This window comes from Schistocerca nitens, chromosome 7 (genome assembly GCF_023898315.1).
Source record: "Schistocerca nitens isolate TAMUIC-IGC-003100 chromosome 7, iqSchNite1.1, whole genome shotgun sequence".
Classification (NCBI taxonomy): domain Eukaryota; kingdom Metazoa; phylum Arthropoda; class Insecta; order Orthoptera; family Acrididae; genus Schistocerca; species Schistocerca nitens.
The window spans coordinates 176,756,031-176,779,154 of NC_064620.1; the positions used below are offsets into that span (position 1 = coordinate 176,756,031).

A 23,124-nucleotide genomic window follows, 5' to 3' on the forward strand; every position below is an offset into this window, starting at 1 on the left:
AATATATGGTTTGGTCATCGACATGGAAGCAAGGGGGAGATATACCCACGATTTTTTTCATTTAGGGTTATCGCAATGTACCCATTATTTGTCCCCAGTCACAATGTGATGCAGATATTGTGGTGTCACCGCTAGACACCACACTTGCTAGGTGGTAGCTTTAAATCGGCCGCGGTCCATTAGTACATGTCGGACCCGCGTGTCGCCACTGTGTGATCGTAGACCGAGCGCCACCACACGGCAGGTCTAGAGAGACGGACTAGCACTCGCCCCCAGTTGTACGGACGACATTGCTAGCGACTACACGTACGAAGCCTTTCTCTCATTTGCCGAGAGACAGTTAGAATAGCCTTCAGCTAAGTCCATGGCTACGACCTAGCAAGGCGCCATTAACCATATCTGGAGAGAGTCTCACTTGTATTATCAAGAGCAATGTACAACAAGAAATTAAAGTTAAGTATACGAGAAGCTCCGTTCTTTTCTTTATAGCTTTCATCACGTATCCTGTTTCAGACTTAACGCAAGACGGCGTGAGTTGACGCGTGCCCTTTCGGCTACTTCAGTGTGGCGTAGCTAGCTTGTTACGCCACAACAGATATCCCCTCCGTTCTTGCTTCTGAAGCAACTGTTCACAAACACACAAATGCCATTCAACGTCTCTTGGTTTCATCTCACACGGGACCCTAGTTCCTTCTTTCTGAATCATGCCCATAGCCTTGAGACATTCTTCTTGAGTCAGATGTGAGTCTTCACTCAGCAATGTCCCCAACCCTGCATATTTGAAAACATTCTTGCTTCCACCACTATGCCGGTCTACGACATTAAAATCACCATTCTTGAAGCGTTGAAACCACTCACGACACGTTCTTTCACTAATAGCTTCCTTACCATACATACTTGAGAGCATTCGATGAGACTCAGCTGCTGTTTTCTCCATACTCAACCAAGACAGCAAAAGATGAGAATTAGGCTCGTAAACTGACATTTTCAATGAAGAACAACTATATGATGCAGACACAAATCAAGTAATGTTTGAATGAGGTTATGTTGACTGAGGTCCAAGCTAACTGCCTGATGTCTGCAATCTGTTTTTTTTTACCACTATTTACCGTTGTCGCCACCTATCGGCAAATCGCGGAAGCAAAGTTGTACACCTTGTAATAATAATTAGTATTATTATCTTCAGGGGAATGAAAATCTGATTACTGTATCAATCATTACTTTGTCAATCGCTATTTTATTTGTAGGTACTGATCACCATGTGGAAAGTGAGACGTAACTTCTTCTTCAAAATTCATTAGGAGTGATATAATAAACTTGCTGCAAATAAGTCTGTTTGAAATTATATAGTTCAGATGGGCAGAGTAAAGCAGGTACTTAACTTCTTCTAATTTGATGTCCTGGTGATTCTGACAAGAACAGGATTGGCATAATTACCATCAACGTGCAATGTGACTTGAAACAATAGGTACACCTTTATAAGTTGTTAATACATTTTATTACTCGGAGTGATACAGGTGGTTCATCACAAATAAAATCTCAACAGTAAACATCAGATTCTCCAACTCACTCCCTTAAATACAGTTTCAAACAATGACACCATTGTTGATTTTATAGTTTTCAGTAATTATAGATGAAAAGAATTTCATTAAGTCAGTTTGACATACATACAGGAACAGTATAAACATTACTATTTCTTTCAAACATACAAATTAGCCATAAAACAATGACAATATTTGAATTTGTATCAGATATGTGGAATATATTGACTTCGAAAATTATATTAATTACACAATAATAAAATTAAGTACAGTGTTCATACCATGTTTGAGATGCACATTTTAACAGAGCTTTCAGTTTACACTTACAATAATTTTATATTTTACACAGAAAATATCTTTCAATAAATTGTTAAGATGTGTTGGTTTCATTGTTGTTGTTGTTGTCTTCAGTCCAGAGACTGGTTTGATGCAGCTCTCCATGCTACTCTATCCTGTGCGAGCTTCTTCATCTCCCAGTACCTACTGCAACCTACATCCTTCCGAATCTGTTTAGTGTATTCATCTCTAGGTCTCCCTCTACGATTTTTACCCTCCGCGCTGCCCTCCAGTAGTAAATTGGTGGTCCCTTGATGCCTCAGAATACGTCCTACCAACTGGTACCTTCTTCTTGTCAAGTTGTGCCACAAACTCCTCTTCTCCCCAATTCCATTCAATACTTCCTCATTAGTTATGTTATCTACCCATCTAATCTTCAGCGTTCTACTGTAGCACCACATTTCAAAAGCTTCTATTCTCTTCTTGTCCAAACTATTTATTGTCCATGTTTCACTTCCATACATGGCTACACTCCATACAAATACTTTCAGAAATGACTTCCTGGCACTTAAATCTATACTCAATGTTAACAAATTTCTCTTCTTCAGAAACGCTTTCCTTGCCATTGCCAGTCTACATTTTATATCCTCTCTACTTCGACCATCATCAGTTATTTTGCTCCCCAAATAGCAAACCTCATTTAGTACTGTAACCGTCACATTTCCTAATCCAACACCCTCAGCATCACCTGATTTGATTCGACTACATTCCAACAACAGAAGAAATATTGAATTTAATTGATGAAAGGAGAAAATATAAAAATGCAGTAAATGAAGCAGGCAAAAAGGAATACAAACGTCTCAAAAATGAGATCGACAGGAAGTGCAAAATGGCTAAGCAGGGATGGCTAGAGTTCAAATGTAAGGATGTAGAGGCTTATCTCACGAGGGGTAAGATAGATAATGCCTACAGGAAAATTAAAGAGACCTTTGGAGATAAGAGAACCACTTGTATGAACATCAAGAGCTCAGATGGAAACACAGTTCTAAGCAAAGAAGGGAAAGCAGAAAGGTGGCAGGAGTATATAGAGGGTCTATACGAGGGCGAGGTACTTGAGGACAATATTATGGAAATGGAAGAGGATGTAGATGAAGATGAAATGGGAGATACGATACTGCATGAAGAGTTCGACAGAGCACTGAATGACCTGAGTCGAAACAAGGCCCCCGGAGTAGACAACATTCCATTGGAACTACTGACGGCCTTGGGAGAGCCAGTCCTGACAAAACTCTACCATCTGGTGAGCAAGATGTACGAAACAGGCGAAATACCCTCAGACTTCAAGAAGAATATAATAATTCCAATCCCAAAGAAAGCAGGTGTTGACAGATGCGAAAATTACCGAACAGTCAGTTTAATAAGCCACAGTTGCAAAATACTAACATGAATTCTTTACAGACAAATGGAAAAACTAGTAGTAGCCGACCTCGGGGAAGATCAGTTTGGATTCCGTAGAAATACTGGAACACGTGAGGCAATACTGACATTACGACTTATCTTAGAAGAAAGATTAAGGAAAGGCAAACCTACATTTCTAGCAATTGTAGACTTAGAGAAAGCTTTTGACAATGTTGACTGGAATACTCTCTTTCATATTCTACAGGTGGCAGGGGTAAAATACAGGGAGCGAAAGGCTATTTACAATTTGTACAGAAACCAGATGGCAGTTATAAGAGTTGAGGGACATGAAATGGAAGCAGTTGTTGGGAAGGGAGTAAGACAGGGTTGTAGCCTCTCCCCGATGTTATTCAATCTGTATATTGAGCAAGCAGTAAAGGAAACAAAAGAAAAATTCGGAGTAGGTATTAAAATCCATGGAGAAGAAATAAAAACTTTGAGGTTCGCCGATGACATTGTAATTCTGTCAGAGACAGCAAAGGACTTGGAAGAGCAGTTGAACAGAATGGACAGTGTCTTGAAAGGAGGATATAAGATGAACATCAACAAAAGCAAAACGAGGATAATGGAATGTAGTCGAATTAAGTCGGGTGATGCTGAAGGAATTAGATTAGGAAGTGAGACACTTAAAGTAGTAAAGGAGTTTTGCTATTTGGGGAGCAAAATAACTGATGATGGTTGAAGTAGGGAGGATATAAAATGTAGACTGGCAATGGCAAAGAAAGTGTTTCTGAAGAAGAGAAATTTGTTAACATCAGGTATAGAGTTAAGTGTCAGGAGGTCATTTCTGAAAGTATTTGTATGGAGTGTAGCCATGTATGGAAGTGAAACATGGACGATAAATAGTTTGCACAAGAAGAGAATAGAAGCTTTCGAAATGTGGTGCTACAGAAGAATGCTGAAGATTAGATGGGTAGATCACATAACTAATGAGGAAGTATTGAATAGGATTGGGGAGGAGAGGAGTTTGTGGCACAACTTGACCAGAAGAAGGGATCGGTTGGTAGGACATGTTCTGAGGCATCGAGGGATCACCAATTTAGTATTGGAGGGCAGCGTGGAGGGTAAAAATCGTAGAGGGAGACCAAGAGATGAATACACTAAGCAGATTCAGAGGGATGTAGGTTGCAGTAGGTACTGGGAGATGAAGAAGCTTTCACAGGATAGAATAGCATGGAGAGCTGCATCAAACCAGTCTCAGGACTGAAGACCACAACAACAACAACATTCCATTATCCTCGTTTTGCTTTTGTTGATGTTCATGTTATATCCTTCTTTCAAGACATTGTCCATTCTGTTCCTTCTCCATGGATTTTAATTCCTACTCCGAATTTTTCTTTTGTTTCCTTTGCTGCTTGCTCGATATTTTGCAGCCGTGGCTTATTAAACTGATAGTTCGTTAATTTTCACATCTGTCAACACCTGCTTTCTTTGGGATTGGAATTATTATATTCTTCTTGAAGTCTGAGGGTATTTCGCCTGTCTCATACATCTTGCTCACCAGATGGTAGAGTTTTGTCAGGGCTGGCTCTCCCAAGGCTATCAGTAGTTCTAATGGAATGTTGTCTACTCCCGGGGCCTTGTTTCAACTTAGGTCTTTCAAACTCTTCACGCAGTATCATATCTCCCATTTCATCTTCATCTACATCCTCTTCAATTTCCATAATATTGTCCTCAAGAACATCGTTCTTGTATAGACCCTCTATATACTCCTTCCACTTATCTGCTTTCCCTTCTTTGCTTAGAACTGGGCTTCCATCTGAGCTCTTGATATTCATGCAAGTGGTTCTCTTTTCTCCAAAGGCCTCTTTAATTTTCCTGTAGGCAGTATCTATCTTACCCCTAGTGATACACGCCTCTACATCCTTACATTTGTCCTCTAGCCATCCCTGCTTAGCCATTTTGCACTTCCTGTTGATCTCATTTTTGAGACGTTTGTATTCCTTTTTGCCTGCTTCATTTACTGCATATTTGTATTTTCTCCTTTCATCAATCAAATTCAGTGTCTCTTCTGTTGCCCAAGGATTTCTATTAGCCCTCGTCTCTTTACCTACTTGATCCTCTGCTGACTTCACTATTTGATCTCTTAAAGCTACCCATTCTTCTTCTGCTGTGTTTCTTTCCCCCATTCTTGTCAATCGTTCCCTAATGCTCTCCCTGAAACTCTTTACAACCTCTGGTTCTATCAGTTTATACAGGTCCCATCTCCTTAAATTCCCACCTTTTTGCAGTTTCTTTAGTTTTAATCTACAGTTCATAACCAATAGATTGTGGTCAGAGTCCGCATCTGCCCCAGGAAATGTCTTACAATTTAAAACCTGGTTCCTAAATCTCTGTCTTACCATTATATAATCTGTCTGATACCTTCTAGTATCTCCAGGCTTCTTCCATGTATACAACCTTCTTTTATGATTCTTGAACCAACTGTTAGCTATGACTAAGTTATGTTCTGTGCAAAATTCTACCTGGCGGCTTCCCCTTTCATTCCTTACCTCCATTCCATATTCACCTACTACATTTCCTTCTCTTCCTTTTCCTACTATTGAATTCCAGTCACCCACAACTATTAAATTTTCGTCTCCCTTCACTATCTGAATAAATTCTTTTATCTTATCAATCTCTTCGTCATCTGCAGAGATAGTCAGCATATAAATTTGTTCTACTGTGGTAGGCGTGGGCTTCGTATCTATCTTGGCCACAATAATGCGTTCACTATGCTGTTTGTAGTAGCTTACCCACATTCCTATTTTTTATTCATTATTAAACCTACTCCTGCATTACCCCTATTTGATTTTGTATTTATAACCCTATATTCACCTGACCAGAAGTCTTGTTCCTCCTGCCACCGAATTAAACTCACAAAATTACTTCAAATATTGGTAAACTTTGATACATATGTTGCTTATAAAGATGGGTAATGGCAGTTCATATAATATTCTGAACAGTGTTTTATATATTTTGGCGACACAATGTAATCTGTTTTCATATGTGTCGACTAAAACAGAATACGATAATTTCGGATGTTCATACCAACTGACTGAGTTTCACGGGTCTGATATGTTAGTACTTCATAATCATTTACATATTACATTGTCCACTAGGTGGAGATTACTACTTTGTTTATGTTTCTGACATTATGATTAGCTTATTCTTTGTCTAGTTTGGAATCATTGCATATGATATAATTAACTACTAATGTAATGTTCAAAATAGATCCATTACATTCTTATACCACTATTGGAATCTGGACAGTGGCAAGCCCTCAGTGAACTAAGAGCTGTGGTAACAATCTGTTTGATTTGATTTCCATTCTGATCTGCTACATTTCAAAAGCAACATTTAAAAATACATACATACTTTGCAGACCACTGTGAGGCACATGACACATATTAAGGCTTCTTTGTCATCCGTTCGTGTATAGCACACAGGAAGAATGACTGCTTATATGCTTTGCCTTTGCAGGCACTTGTATGTATATTCCTAAATTCTTCGCCTAATACTGGTGCTTGATATTTTGTAAGTATGATTTTGTGGGATGGTTTTCTATCTGCAAGTGTCTGTCAGTTCAGGTGTTTCAGAATGTCTCTGACCCACTCTTGTACGTGTTCATGGGTTTCACACAACAAATGTTCTAAGATGGGTAACATAATTGTTTTGTAAGCAGCCTCCTTTGTTGATTGATTACATTTTGCTAGTGTCCCACCCATGAACCAAAATCTGCAACCTGTTTTAGCTATGACTGGCACTAAATTATCATTACAGTTCATGTCCCCACAGGTTGTTACAAACAGTATTTGCATGAGTTGAACGGTCCAAATTGTAATGCACTGATTTTGTAGCAACAGGACACAACATGTCTGCATTTTCTGAATCACAGCTCAGAAAATTTGAAGCAATTTGACAATTTTGCACCACTTTGAAATCGAGATTTAACTAAATATTTGTGCAGCTTTCATTCAGATAGCATTTCATTATAGATAATGGCATTGCCTGCAAAAGTCTGATGCTATATATAATATTGTATGCTACATCATTCAAACACAAAATGAACAAGAAGGGTCAAAACACACTTCCCTTCATATCTGAAGTTACTTCTAGCACTGCTGAAAACGTTCCATCCAAGATAACATGCTGCATGCTCGGTATCAGAGAGCCTCAATCCAATCACAAATTTCATCTGGAACCACATATGATCAAACTTTTGTTAGTAATCATTGGTTTGGTACTGAGTCAAAAGATTTTTGGAAATAAAGAAAGACAGTCTTCACCTGTTGCCCTGGTCCATGGCTTTCAAGACACCACGTGAGTGGACCTCAAGTTGGCTTTCACATGACTGATCTTTTTGGAATAAATATTGGTTATCAAGAAGGACATACATATTTTTCAGATAGTGCGTTATGTTTGTGCTCATAATGTATTCTAAAATTATACGAGGGGATGTCAATGATATGTTGCGATCCAGGTAGCTCTGGGGCCAAGCATGGAGTGTGGAAAGGGAGGTACATAGAAGTGTCCAGAAGCATCTGAAACACGCAAGTATCATTTATTCGCCAGCATGAGTATATAGAGTAATGAAGGTGTCTCAGTGTATCATACAGCACCCAGGCCACAGCGTGTACCATGAAGAAGTGCTGGTGTGCCTTATCAGTAATTCGTGATGTCGGAGCTGTAGAACAGTGTGGAAATGGGTAGGCGTTGCCCACTCCAGATGTTCTGTAGTAGATTGCAGCCCTACACCCAGTGCTCTTGTAGACAGCCAGTTGCACGCTTAGCTGAGGATAGCCAGGATATCGGTTCCTGTGAAGACTAGACCCTGGTCAACCGTCAAGGGTCAACCAAGACTGCAACATATGTTCATGAGTTGTTTGCAGGACTGTGTGAATGCATCATTCCTGGACAGCCTGGAGATGACAGCTTGCAGGTCATGCGCAAATGACCCTCAGTGGGTGAACAGTTAGCAGCACACAGCTCTTCTCCTCATATGTGATGTCCCAGTAGGCAGCAATGGCAGACCACGGCTGTGGTTTGCATCAGGTTGGGTGCATCTTTGTTTTGGAAGTCAGCAAGCAGCTTGCAGGCAGACCATTATCGATTGGGTTGTCAGGGTTTCACTGAATCTCAATAGACTAGCGGACTCTCTCATTCTGGTGACAGACAGAATGGTGGCATGACTGAATGTACCCTCAAGCTCCAAATGCCTCTTATTTAATGAGTTGTGCCCACAGTTCATCCTCCGTCGCTCTGGGTGCATGAGTTAATTTGCCCTTGTATATTGGTCTAATCAGTGCTCCTTGCTTTACTTGGAGGCTCAATAATTATTCTGGGTTGTTGAGCTTGGATCTTTCTGCAATGTTTGACTACTGCAGTGGTGCTCGAAATCACAGAGTGCTATTTCATATTACCCTATTATGTTATACTGCAGTATTTGTGCTTTTGCTTCCCTTGCTTGAAGGGTGTGTGGCAACACTCACCTGATGCCTTCTTCTGCTAACTCGGCAGTATGCCCTGTAGACATTCTGATTGGCACACCAATCACAAGCTGGCCTTCTTGGCTTTGAGCTTGCTGGATAAAACGTTAAGCTTGCAAACCAAATTCATTCTGGGAGATGCAACACTCCTCTCTTTTTCCAAAAAATTCATCCCAAATTTTGCTCTGATCATCCTCTGCAACAATCTTATACATTTACATAAATAATTTTACAATATGCTAATTGCATTGAGCTGACCTACATGGACCTTCCTTTTCTTTCTTAATTCTGTACCATTATTCATAAGTTTTAGTTCACTTTATCTTTTTCAAACTTACGGTATATATTTTCTATGTCCATCCTTACAAGTTTTCACAGATTTACAGTTTTACTTAATCTGTACTTCCTGTGCCATGTCAGTTAACCACATCAGAGATATTTTATGTGTCAGTAGGTCTGGAGAATGGCTACTTCTATGTCAGAGGCAAAAGTGAAGTATGCAATCTGCTACCAGAAACATGCCAAGACAGTGGTTGTAATGCTTATAGTCATGAGATTTTGATGCTAGTTCTCTTGATATTGCTGTGGGCATTGCAACATTTGTCAGATTTTCCCTTGCTGAGATGCAATTAATTTATCTAAAGAGAGTATATGGTCAGGATTTAGATTAGTGTTGAGATGGGTTAAATTTTGTGCTGGCAGTACTCCCAAAGGTTCCTCTGGCCAATACGATGCAGTGGGTTTGTCTGAGAACAGTTGTACATGTGAGTGTAGCTGGGAGGAGGAAGTTCATCCCAGCTACCTCTCAAGTTGTGCCATTCACCAAAATATCATTATTATTTAACTCAAACTTTACTGTACCCTTAGGTCTCCCATTCTCATAGCCATTCATGATCATGGCTTCTGGTGAAAAACCTGAGCACATTGAATGCCCTCCCACCTTCCAAAAATGAAATTGTGGGGTCAATATTTCCTTCAGGCACTCCAGTGTGTCTGCTTTCCCTAGAAACAGTTGCATTTTGTATGTCTGTGCATTAGTCACTACTTCCCCGGCTGGACAAATTTTAATGTTTTCCCTTAGACATACCTGCAGGTCCTCTAGTGCCATAAGAATATGAGCTAATATCTCTCACATCTCCACTTGCACCTGTTTACCCATTGTCCCTCACATTACTGGATGAGGGTGAATCGTATATCACCAATACTTCACATTCTTTCCAAACATCAGTAACTGGACCGATACATACAATCTCTTTCTGTCTGAACTCACTTCCATAATTGCTATGTGGTAAAATAAAGTCAAGATCTTTTCTGCCATCTCTGTCACATGTTGTACTTCTACAGCAAATTCTTTTTCCACTACGTGCAGCCCTGACAGGAATTGTTGTGGCAGTAATAGTATCAAATTCAGTTGTCTGTTTACTTCATAGTAAACTGCTTCTTGTAATGACTATACATGCATTCTCGTATCACTGAGTATATCTGCTAATGAAACTGAGATACTGGCAGAAGTAAAGCTGTGAGTACCAGGCGTGAGTCGTGCTTCGGTAGCTCAGATGGTAGAGCACTTGCCCGCGAAAGGCAAAGATCCCGAGTTCGAGTCTCGGTCGGGCACACAGTTTTAATCTGCCAGGAAGTTTCATATCAGCGCACACTCCGCTGCAGAGTGAAAACCTCATTCTGGATATCTGCTAATACCTATAATAGTCTGGCTAGTGCTATTTTGCTGTCCCAGAAAGCTCAACTGATTCTGTATATCTCCCAAATCCATGTTTACTGTTTCCATTGTATCCTGGATGTACTGGGGCTAACTCCATATATTATTTTGGTGCTATTTATAATTCCCCTTCAAAATTCAACAATTGCATGGTATGCCACTAGTTTTGGTCGTGCCTGACATCAATTGCACTTGCCCAATCATGTCATTCAACTTCTGAATATCCTCATTCCTAACACTGTCTCTAATATTTTTCCTCCTGTGTCCAACCACCCTCTTTTCCAACAAACTTGCATCCATGATGCACTGTTTGTCATTTTTGTCAGTTGAGCTCTCAATTTGCCATATGATAGCATCGGTTTCTGGTATTTTCTCTACGATTTTGTTCCCTTGCATTCCTCTCAGTAATTCTGTGAAAACATCCCATAACAGGTGAACTTCATTTCTTATTTCCCGCACTCAACAGTCAACCTCAGTGTCCACTGATGACTGGTTAACAGCATATCTGGTTGTCAAGAAAACACACCCGACTCTTAACTGTTGAATGCAACCTACGTGCATCACTTCTCCATCAACGACACATGGCAGCTTCAGGAATACAACAACTTGTCCAGTTGTTCCTGGCGACCCACCACCTGAGGAAAGGAACTTTCATTTTTCTCTCTGTCTCCCAAAAATGCATCTACAAAACAAAACAACTGTGAAATAACTTGTATCCAATACAACTGCAATGACCTATGGAAATTAATACACTTGAACAAGAAAAGAAAAAAATTACTTATGCATTAAATAGCTCCTAGAAATAACACACCTAATCCCAAATATTACTACTTGTTGCATCACTTCAATGTGTAGGGTATGCTATGCAGATAATGGTTATCCACTACCACATGCTTTTTTACTTTGTTAGTCATTTCCTGTGCATGAAGTCATTTGCTGCAATTTGTGGTTCTATAAAAGCTTTAACTCTACTAACAATGACAGTAAATATTTTAGACAGAAACTGCACTTAAGGTTCACTGGATAAGTCATCTCAATGACTTCATAGTGAACCTGATACTTAGTCAAGGACTTCTTTGTCTTTCCATTAGGCAAGTAAGGATTAGTGACTAACATCCATTGACACTTTTGATACTGTGGTAGTTTCCATACATGTTACCCCTATTGTTCCTGTCACTATAAGGCTTTAGTGTTGCCCAACTTTACCTTCTGCACACTTCATATATCATTTTCACAAATTTTTTGACTGATTTGCAGTCAGGTCACAATTTACGAATCATGATGTTAAAGTGGGACAGCATTTTTCTACCGTACACTACCTCTAACAGTGACAGACCTGTACCCACATAGACTTTAGAATTATATGTGCAAACTGAGTATTATAGGTATGTATCCTAGTCATGGTGCTGGCTATTAACACTGAACTTAACATTTTAGAGATGGATTTATGAACTCGCTCCATTCTGCAATTAGTCTGTGGATGGAACAGGCTTGTCCATAACTTCCAGATACAAAGTACATCACATAAATGTTTCATCAAGTCCAATAGAAAATTCGTACCCTGACCCATATTGAAGGTATCAGGCATACCAAATTTAAGCATCCAGCTATCAACTATAGCCTCAGCTACTGTACTAGCCTGTTGATGAGGAACTGGCACCACTGCCAGGGACCTTAAAAACATTATCTCTAATTCAAACTCTCGGTCCAGCACACAGTTTTAATCTGCCATGAAGTTTCATATCAGTGCACATTCTGCTGCAGAGTGAAAATTTCATTTTCTGATCTATAATTGTTAGCATATACTTATTTCCAGCAGATTTTCTATTTAACAGTCTCAAGATATCAAACCCAATCATCTGTAAATGTTAAGATGCCTCAGCTAGTCTTTGCAAAGGTTTTTTTTATATAACTAAGATCAGCTGTTTGTGCACAAGGTACACTGCCCTTTATGTACTGCTCAACATCATGTTTTTTTGTTCTCCACGACAACCTTTCTGTGACTCATCTGTCCATCATCTCCATGACTTGACAACATATGGTCATGTGTTTGACACAACACTTCATCCTTTAACACTGCTGGAACCACTACATGTTGTCCGCATGCCTCATACACTGCAGTTGTAACCTGAATGCTTGACAGTCTTTGTCAGCTGCCAGTGCTCTCTGCCACTCCATTACATTTTTAACTCATATGCTGCTACAGACAGGCTCTTTTCATTCCACACTGAGGTGACTTTTGTTACAGTTGTAATGTTCACCAATGCTGGTGCCTGTGCTGAGAGACAGCATTCTAGATTATATGAAATACTTATCATCTGATTTTTCAAAAACTATTAGGAAAAAAATTGATTTTTTTCTCATCTTACAGTCTGGTATCTTCACTTGCTAATGAATTGAATTCCTTTTTGTTATATACCATAGTTACCATGCAGCATCAAATTAAGTAAAACATTGTCCAAAATTTTAAGAATTTTGCAGAGGTTAAAATGCATTGCATGAACTTTATATATGGTTGATTTTATCCCATACACTGCAATGAATGAAATGTAGATATGATATTGAAATTTCATTTAAAACTGAGAGCAGAATGATCTCTCATTTCACTCTTGAGTTATTGGGTTTTATATCCAAAGGGAAGGAGTTGCAACACACCCTTTCACGTCATTGTACACTGAGAATCATGTGGCCATAACAATCGTCATATCTCATAAATGATTCAAGATACTGAAAGGACATTTTCTGCTAATTACTGCACACACAGCACACCAGTCTTCTCCTCGTCCACAATGTCCTAGTAGGCAGCAGTGGCAGACTACAAGTGTGGTTTGCATCAGGCAGGTGTGTCTTGGCCTTAGTTTCAGCAAGCAAGTAGCAGGAGGACTATTATTGACTGGTTCATTGTGGTTTCACCGAAACTCAATAGACGGGTATTCTCTCTGGTTCTGGTGACACAAACATAATGGTGGCATGACTGAATGTGTCCTTAAGCTCCAAAAGCCCAGTTATTTAACAAGCTGAGCCCACTCTATGACACAGTGGTTCTAGGTGCATGAGTAAATTTTCTTCCCTTTATTGGTCTTGTCAGCAGTGTCCTTGCCTTACTGTGGAGGCTCAATAATTATTTTGGATTGCCAAGCTTGGATCTTTCTGCAACGTTTGGCTATTGCAAGGTGATCTAGCACTTGCTGTTATGGAGTGTTACTTCATACTGCCCTGTTATGTTGTACTGTGACATTTGCACTTTTGCTCACCTGGTGCCTTGTCTTCTGCTACCTCAGTGGTAAGCCATGTTGACTTTCTGATTGGCACACCAGCCCCATGTCGGCCCCCTCAGCCCTGAGCTCACCAGATAAAACTTTAAAAATTTTAGGCTTGCACAATGAATTCATTCTGGGGTACAGCAGATATTAGACAGTAGTTTTGGGGACCACTTCTGCTACTCTTTTTGTAGACATGTAACATGTACTTTTTTTCAAACTACTGTGTACAGTTTTTGTTCAGGCTCCTATGGTATATTACGATAAAAAGAGGGTCATTTCAACTGAAAGTTCTGTATAAAATGTGGTAGCAGTTCCATTGGGTCATAGGATCTTGTTCAATATTTGGAATTTCAGCAGTTTCTCAGTTCCATCGATACCAATACCTATATCATCCATTTTTGTTGTCATGTAAGGATTAAACTGGGTCAGTACTGAATTCTCCTTTGCACAAGAACATTTGAAAATGGACATGAGCATTTATGATTTTGCTTTACTACCCTCAATTTTGGTTTCTGTGACATCTGTGAATGTTTGGATACTAACTTGGTGACACTAGTAACTTTTATGTACAATCAGAATTTCTTTGGTTTTTGTGAGGGGTCTATCAGCAACATCTTGCTTTGTTAGTCATTGAAGGCTTTACATATTGCCCCTTTGATAGCTCAATACATTTCATTTAGTTTCTGTATATCTGAAGTCCTGTGCTTTGTTTTCCAGCTATTGTTCTGTAGTTGCTGTTCCCTTAAAAGTTTCTTTACACAGACTCTATACCAACTAGAGATCCTTCCATTATGAATTCTTCTATTATGAACTCATATAGCTAGTGCTTGGTCAACTATTCTTCTAGCCTTCACTCACAGTTTCTCTAAACGCTCCTGTCCACAGGTGGTTTACTGAACATTCAAATCTTTCTATCAGTTTGGTTACCCTACTGGTAACCTCTGTTGCTACCAGTCCTTTATGGTCACTTATCAAAAAAATAAATAAATAAATAAATAAATTAGGGACTGATGGCGTAAATCACATATGTAGTTAAGATTTGTGTAAAAATTCAACTGATGTGATTCACTGCTCTGTGACATGGGAATCTCATGGGCAATGAAAATACCAGTACTACATCCTCATTAATGTAAATATCACATACATATAATGTATCTAACAAAAAATAAAACAATGATAAACTCAGGCTGGAATAATGAAATATTATGAAAAAAATAGATTGCTACTCACTTTATAGTGGAAATGGTGAGTCGCAGTTAGGCACAACAAAAAGGCTATGAAACAAGTAAGCTTTCGGCTAAAACACCTTCATTGTAATTAGACCAAACACACACACACATGCAAACACAACTCACACACATGACCACAGTCTCTGGCCTCGGCAACCAAAGACTGTGGTCATGCGTGTGTGAGTTGCATTAGCGCATGCGCATGAGTGCATATATGTGTGTGTGTGTGTGTGTGTGTGTGTGTGTGTGTATTGTACTTAATTGTAAATATGGTTTTCTGACATTTAGGATAATCTGAAAATGGGCACCGGCCCCAATACTAGTCATGAAGTAAATTTAAAAAAAGTGAAATTTGCGACTTTGGCTGGTTTTCCATTATACCAGTTAACAGGAGTTGCTGACCTGCAATTATTCCAGCATGCTGGCAGTTCATGAAGGAAAAATGCAGAACAGAACAGATAACTTATTGGAAGGACAGTTTCCATTTACATAAGAGGAGCTGATACAGTCGTGAGGGATCCAAATGGCTTAGTTACTGAAACAGTAGCTGAAACTGCGACCCATAATGTCAAATAGCATTGTGAGACTGTTGCTTGTGACCGAGCGAGGTGGCGCAGTGGTTAGACACTGGACTCGCATTCGGGAGGACGACGGTTCAATCCCACATCCTACCATCCTGATTTAGGTTTTCCGTGATTTCCCTAAATCGCTCCAGGCAAATGCTGGGATGGTTCTTTTCAAAGGGCACAGCCGACTTCCTTCCCCATCCTTCTCTAATCTGATGAGACCGATGACCTCACTGTCTGGTCTCCTTCCTCAAACCAACCGACCAACCAACTGTTGCTTGTTAAAATTGGAAATAAAAATTACGTAGTTTGTCATATCTGTGATGCTTTTTATCTTTGGCATGTAAGACAAGTTGAATCTGTGCTGTGTAAAACTGTGTTTCCCTCTCTGTCTTTTATATGTTGGTGTTTGAGTATGTAATGAAACTGTTAGCTAGTCGGAAATAAATGATCTTAACAGGTTATGGGCCCAGACCGTGCATGAAAAGCCGTGAAGTGTTTGTTTTTGCTCACCTGTGAATTTATAACAGAAACAGTGAATTTGACCATTATTTTTGTGTGTGTTCAATGGAAATGGCAATGTTGACTATAAAATACATGTGGGCAAGCTCAATGCACCTGAAGACTGGGCGAAATGGAAGTGGCATATATTGATGCTGTAGCCAGCATATGCACTTGAGGACATCCTCACAGGTATGTAGAAGTGTCCAGAAGTGGAAGAATATGCGACCGCAGAAAAAAGGGCAGCACATCACCAGTGGATGAAAGACAATGCAAAAGCGGCTAGTTTATTAGCAAGTGTGGTAGGGAAGTCAGTAGCCTAACTTGTTTTAACAAGCACTCATGCAAGTGAAATTTGGGACAAATTAAGTGTGCGGTTCGAGCGTAGCAGTACGCAATGACTGAATATTTTGATAGAGTCATTTTTTCATGTTCAATGTGATGACAATGAGGATGTTAGCACTCACGTCACGAAATTGCAGAATCTTATTGTGGACTTGAACGATGAATTGCAGAAGCATGAAGAAAACGTTTCATCTGAAAGAATCTTAAATGGCTGAATTTTATCCATGCTAGGCAAAGAATATGACAACTTCAAAGACTTGTGGGGCACAATTCCATCTGAAAATCAAAGTGTGAATCTTCTGATTGAAAAATTGTGGACCACTTAATTGCGTGATCAAAGTATGGTTGAATCAGCAGCGTTTGTTGTATGCAGTAGTCCTAAGAAGAAAACTCAGCGAAATAAATGTGACAATAGTGAAAAATAGAAAAAGAATGTGGAACGTGAAAAACGAAAATTTCCATGTCATAAATGTGGGCAGGTATGGCATTGGGCAGCAGTGTGTTCAGTGAAAAAGTCAGATAAAAAAATTCGCATCAATCAGTCTGAAAAGAACGTTGCGTTTTTGGCACATGTCTTTGGTGCCTCAGTCATTAACGGTTTTGAAGTCGACAGTTGGTATTGCAATAGTGGTGCCACAAATCACATCACCGCAAATAAACATTTTTTTGTGTCTCATACAAAATTTGCTGTTCCTGAAAAGATTTCAATTGGGAAAAGAGGTGTAAGCATGCTGGCTCATGGACAGGGAACTGTGAAAATTCAGAATAATTCCACAAAGAATGCTGAACTGAGAGAAGTGCTTTATGTTCCTGAAGGATGTGCTCACTTGTTCTCTGTAAAAGCAGATGCACAAAAAGGTATCTGCACAAGATTTGGTGACCAAAGTGTCCACATGGAAGACAAAGTGACTGGTGAAACAATGATGACTGGTCATGTCAATCATGGTCTCTATGTTCTTGTCATACATGTATTTAAACAATTCCAGCCAGTTCAAGTGAACTTGGTGACATTGTCAGATATGCTGCAAATTTATCATGAGAGATTTGGCCACCAAAACAAATAACATGTGAAAAGTGTTTTGAAGCAGATGAACATCAATGTGGAAGGATGCAAAGAAGAATTTTGTGATGGATGTGCAGTGGGTGAAATGCATAGATTGCCATTCAGGACTCGAATGAATTGACCAATGGTTACTGGTGAACAAATCCATGCTGATTTGAATGGACCTGTGACTATAGAATCTCTTGGAAAAGCTCATTACCATGTATTTTTGAAAGATGACTCTAGCAAAAAATTTTCTTCCTGAAGCAGAAGAGGGAAGTCAGCACTGTCTTGGAACAGTTCTTGAATGAAGCGAAGACAAATGATCATATTGTTAAACAGTTCAGGTGTGATGGAGGAAAAGAATTTGACAACAAGAAGGTCTCGGAACTGCTAGCAAACAGAGGCATCAAGCAATGTGTCACCCCACCTTATACACCACAGCAAAATGGTATTGCCGAAAGAGAAAACCCAACTATTGAGAAATGTGCACGTTCTATGTTGAACCCCAGTAAACTGCCAAAATAACTATGGTCAGAAGCATGCAATACTGCTACATATATTTTGAATCGCACTGGGAAGTCCTCTATTGAAAACAAACCTCCATATGAACTGTGGTATGGACAACCAGTAGGCTACCAGAATCATCTGAGGATCTTTGGAATGGAGTGTTATGTGCATGTAAACAAGAATTTTCATACAAAGTTTGATGACAAGGCTGTGCATGGACATCTGGTTGGATATGTGAATGACAGAGATGGCTTCAGGGTCTGGATTCCATCTCAGGGTAAGGTTGTGCTAAGTCATGATGTGAAATTTAAGGCTGAAGTTGTATGCTATCTGCAGACCAATGTTACTGAATTTGAAGTTGCTCAGGATGAAACCGTTAGACAAAGTGAACCTAACGAGGCTTCTGATGAGGAAAAGGAATCAGAAAATGTCAGTCATAACAAAAGGACAGAAGAATTAAGTGAGGAGGAAGAAAATTTAGACACAACGTCAAGTTCCGGAGGAAGTAAAGGTTTAAGTGAGAAACAAAGAAGCAAACGTGAGAAGAAAAAACCAGACTGGATGACCAGTGGAGATTATGTGTACATGGCTGGAACCCCTACAATCAGGGATAAGGATCCAAGCTCTTATACTGAAGCTTTGCAGTCTAGCAATAAAGTTCAGTGGCTGGTGGCTATTCATGAAGAAACAATGTCCTTCAGAGAGAATAATACTTGGGTATTAGTTGAATGCCCAAGTGGTGCACAGGTTTTGCAGAATTGTTGGGTCTTGCATAAGAAAACTGCAGAAAATGGGAATGTACATTTCAAGGGTCGACATCCACTACGGAAGCAGAAATAATATCAGCCAGTGAAGGACCAAAGGAATTGTTCTGGTTGAAAAGGTTGCTGTATGAACTGATTGGAACATCCAAACAAGTGATGCCTCCCACACTCTATGTTGACAATGCAAGTACAGTAAAGTTGTCTAAAAATCCAACGTATCATCGAAAGTCAAAGCACATTGAAGTCCGCCACTTTTACACCAGAGAGAGATGTTTGAATGGGGATCTTGGATTAGAACACACTGATGGGACATATCAACTAGCTGATCTACTAACCAAGCCATTGGAAAGGGTCCAATTCAAGATGCTGCTTGAAGGAATTGGAGTGCAGAAGATTAAATCCATGTGACATTTACTGTTTTTTCATATATTTTATTTGGAGGAAGTGTTAAAAATTGAAAATAAAAATTACGAAGTTCATCCTATCTGTGATGCTTCATATCTCTGGCATGTACGACAAGTTGAGTCTGTACTGTGTAAAACTATGTTTTACCTCTCTGTCTTTTATATGTTGGTGTTCGAGTATGTAATGAAACTGTTAGAAAGTCAAAAGCAAATAATCTTGAAGCTCATAAACAGGAAAAATAACACATCTTTCTACTCAATGTTAATTTCATTTTGTATGATTTGTTTTTAGAAGTAGTGAAATGTTATAATTCATCTGAAGACTGGAGTTCATCCTGGTTGCCAGTTGCTTTTGGTTTATCCAACTGTTGAAAAAGAAAAAAATCAAAGTGGTCTTTTACTAACAACATAGGTTTTTGTTTACATTCAGTGTTTCTAAGAAAGTGATGGCTTATTGGTTGAAGTCCAGACTATGCATGCAAAGGCTTGGTATTCAAACCCTGGTCAGTCCTCTGCTTCTTATTTGTTGTTTTGCACTTCTTTCATGTTTGTTGATGTGACAGATGCCATGCTGCAACGAGTTTTGGAGTCATGTTTAACTGTAGGTCCCTCATAACTGACAGGACAAGTCAGTTCAAAGGTCAGAGGAATGCAAAGGCATACCATCTCCAAAAGGACCATGCCTAGTGAGACACTGTAGTGTTCAAACAAACTTCTAACAGACAAGTACCAAAAGGACTTAAAGGCTGTAAGATCTCCACTTATTTACTGTTGCTGCCTGGTCATCCCTTACTTTTAAAGACAACAGTAATCTGTTAATATAGGTTGAGCTAGTGCACGAGTTAATGAACACAAATGATCTGACAGAGAGGCATTAAAATCCTGGACAGAATGGCAGCAACTGGCCAAATAAGTTTCCAGCTGCCACTAAATGCAATAAGAATGTACTACAATGCAATCTTAATCACTATTGTGGGCTACAGGTCAAGTGTTTGGGCTCACAGTCTCAGAATGATAATGACATAACATCGTGTACAGAACAACACCGACTGAGGCATTGCTGGTGTCACTAGGTTTCCTACCTCTAGACCTACCCAAAAGAAAGAAAGATGCACAATGTTGGCTCTAAAAGAGTGAATATGATAAGGTAAAGGAATAAGGAAATAAGGGCATGCACTGACAGAGACTAGCAAAAAATCTCAAACAGGCAGAAACAGAGAGAAGAACTCACCAACTCCTTCCTAACACAAAAGAAAGAACCAGAAAGTCATTCTTCCTTCCGATCAAGGGAACTATATGCTACCTGTTGGGACATGGTCTGTATGCCAGCTACTTATTGAAAATACGAAAACACATCACAGACACTTGTAATTGAGTAGCATTTGGTGCTCCAGACCACTGTTTGGGAATGTGCATTAAACAAGACATTGCATACCAGGACAAGAATGTCTTTGGTGTTAGAACAGCCTCTAAGATAATAAGGAATGAGGAACTGAGGCATAAGCTGAACTTGCTGACAACCTAAATGTTAGATAATGAACTGCAAGCCTACATGGCTGAGAGACAACATAGAAGAGGCCATACATCATGATGAGGCACATCATGGCAGAACATCTGCCTACAACAAACCTTCTGGAAGCAGTGAGGAGATGAGCCTCAGGGAGGACCAGGAAGGATTTCCTGAGACCCTGGCAGCCATCTCCCAATCTCTACACCTTGGGTGGCACAGTAGCACAGCCCATTTGAATCCCGAGTTATGCCTCAGCATGCCGCTGGTTAACTACCTAGCCAAATGACAAATCTAGCATGGTTCTGATGCCATTTGCAGTAGCATAGTGTTGTACAGCAGTGCAGTCCAGAATTATAAATTACAAAATTTGTGGTCCAGCAATGCAGACAGTACAGCAGACCAGTAGCATCTGCTTTCTGGATCACAGATGAACATATATCTGTGTGCCAAATGGCCAGATGGTGGTACATCGATATATTCAAATTTTTTTGATGGAGATATGTTATACAGATTTTCTTTTTTCCCCTTAAACACCATAATGATTGGTTACAGTAATACATTTAAAATTACAGTATGTTTAAATATTATACGATATATTCATGTCAATTAATGTACAACATTTGGTCTGTTTTTGCATCTCAATAACAGACTTAAAAAAATAGCAAATAAATAAATAATGTTTGACCCAGAATTACAATGCAACTCTGGCAGCAAGGATCTGATTCTGGTCCGAGCTCCCAGAGTTGGTGGTCATGAGTTTGTGAGGTGTCTTGCTTGTGTGAATGAATGGTGTGTGTGTTTTTCTTTCTTTTTCTGACAAAGGCTGTGGCCAAAAGCTTACGTGTAAGTGTCTTTTTGAGCCAGTCTGCAACTTAATATGTCATATTTATGGTGTTGATACTCCAACCAGGAGTTTCCATTGTTTGAAGGATCAGTGAAGATAGCCAATTGGTAAAATATATTAACAACTGAAATGAGGTATTTATTTTCCATTCACTGCAAACCTCAAATGGAGGGAATATAAATTTTGCACTAATTAAACATATGAAATATAACAATTGCAACTAAAGCTTGTGTATATGCAAACACATGCTGACAGATTTTTTTAAGCAACTATTTATTTTACTATCTGCAAATACATATTCTTGAAGCACTTCAGCTTCACCTAGTCTCACAGTTAGTCTAAAAAATACATTTAATGTCTCACTGCACTATCCTACAATCCACGATCAAAATCTTAAAACTAAAGAAAATAGTCCCGAGTTCGAGTCTCAGTCCACCAAACAGTTTTAATCTGCCAGGAAGTTTCATATCAGTGCAAACTCTGCTGAAGAGTGAAAATTTCATTCTAGAAACATTCCCCAGATTGTGGTTATGCCATGTCTCTGGAATATCCTTTCTCCCAGGAGTGCTAGTTTTGCAAGGTTCACAGGAGAACTTTTGTGAAGTTCGCAGGAGAACTTCTGTGACATTAGGAAGGTGAGAGGGTGGAAGTAAAGCTGCAAGCACAGGTCATGAGTCGTGCTTGGCTAGCTCAGTTGGTAGAGCACTTGTCTGCGAAAGACAGAGGTACTCAGTTCTAATCTGCCAGAAAGTTTCAGGGACAAGTGCTCATAGCTCTTGACAACCCATGTGTACTGGACTTTTTTTCTTGTTTTGGTCCATACCACCTCCTCCCAAAATGTGGAAAGTAAAGAGCAAACACGTTGATGCAGATGAACATAGGTTCACTTAAAAGAAAGCTATATGAGGTGCTGACACTGAAGTGTTATTACTCAGTGGATGAATTCATGCTGGACAAACTGGAAATTTGAGCTGCGTACAATGTGTTACACGTTCCAAGAAATATCCTTATAGTGTTGTTATTTATTATAGTGCTATTGTTTACTAATGTAAATATCATTGTAATTGTTTTATAAATTTTTCACATGTCTCCTGTATGCAAACCAATGGATTGCAAATGTACATCATGAGATGAATAAAACACAATTCACAAAAGTTCACAAAGTTTTCTGTAATTTTTCAGGTCGTTCAATGAAAAGCAAAAAACTGCAAAGTGACCTGGATACACTGCTGGACATGGATATAAGACTGCAGTTAATGGACTTGGAGGGAATTCATATCCCACATTCACCACCACCCATACCAGATGATCCTCCGGATTTTGACTTCAGTGATCCATTTGTATCAGAGGCAATAAAGTGAATACATATACTGTTGATGAGCACTTCCTTTACAGTCTGACAGAATGAAACAAAACTTGCAGAAAGTAAACAATTTTTACACTTTTTTGTAAGGAGAATAAAAGCATTGAAACATGCCAGCAATATTTTACTTTAAATCATTATCCTTTTTCCCATTTCAATGAATTTTTTTGTATGATTATTGTAAAATGTAGCCCATATAAAGCAAACAGAGATTGAATAAAATCATCTCTAAAGTTCTAAGCTGTACGAAAGTTCAGCTGAGTGTTACTTGGTCATTGTTGAGTGGTAACTGTTTGCCATACGATTTTTTTTATAGCTGTGGT

General features: G+C 39.3%; 1 protein-coding gene across 2 annotated transcripts in view; it reads left to right on the forward strand.

Moving 5' to 3' along the window:
• LOC126195361 (engulfment and cell motility protein 2-like) overlaps positions 1-22,901 on the forward strand; it is a 66,128-nt gene extending 43,227 nt beyond the window's left edge. For both annotated transcript variants that reach the window (XM_049933939.1, XM_049933940.1), the window contains exon 5: positions 22,621-22,901. In XM_049933939.1, the coding sequence (XP_049789896.1) occupies positions 22,621-22,799 (179 nt within the window). In that variant the 3' untranslated portion in view covers positions 22,800-22,901. The remainder of the gene's footprint in view (positions 1-22,620) is intronic.
• The last annotated feature ends 223 nt before the right edge of the window (positions 22,902-23,124 follow it).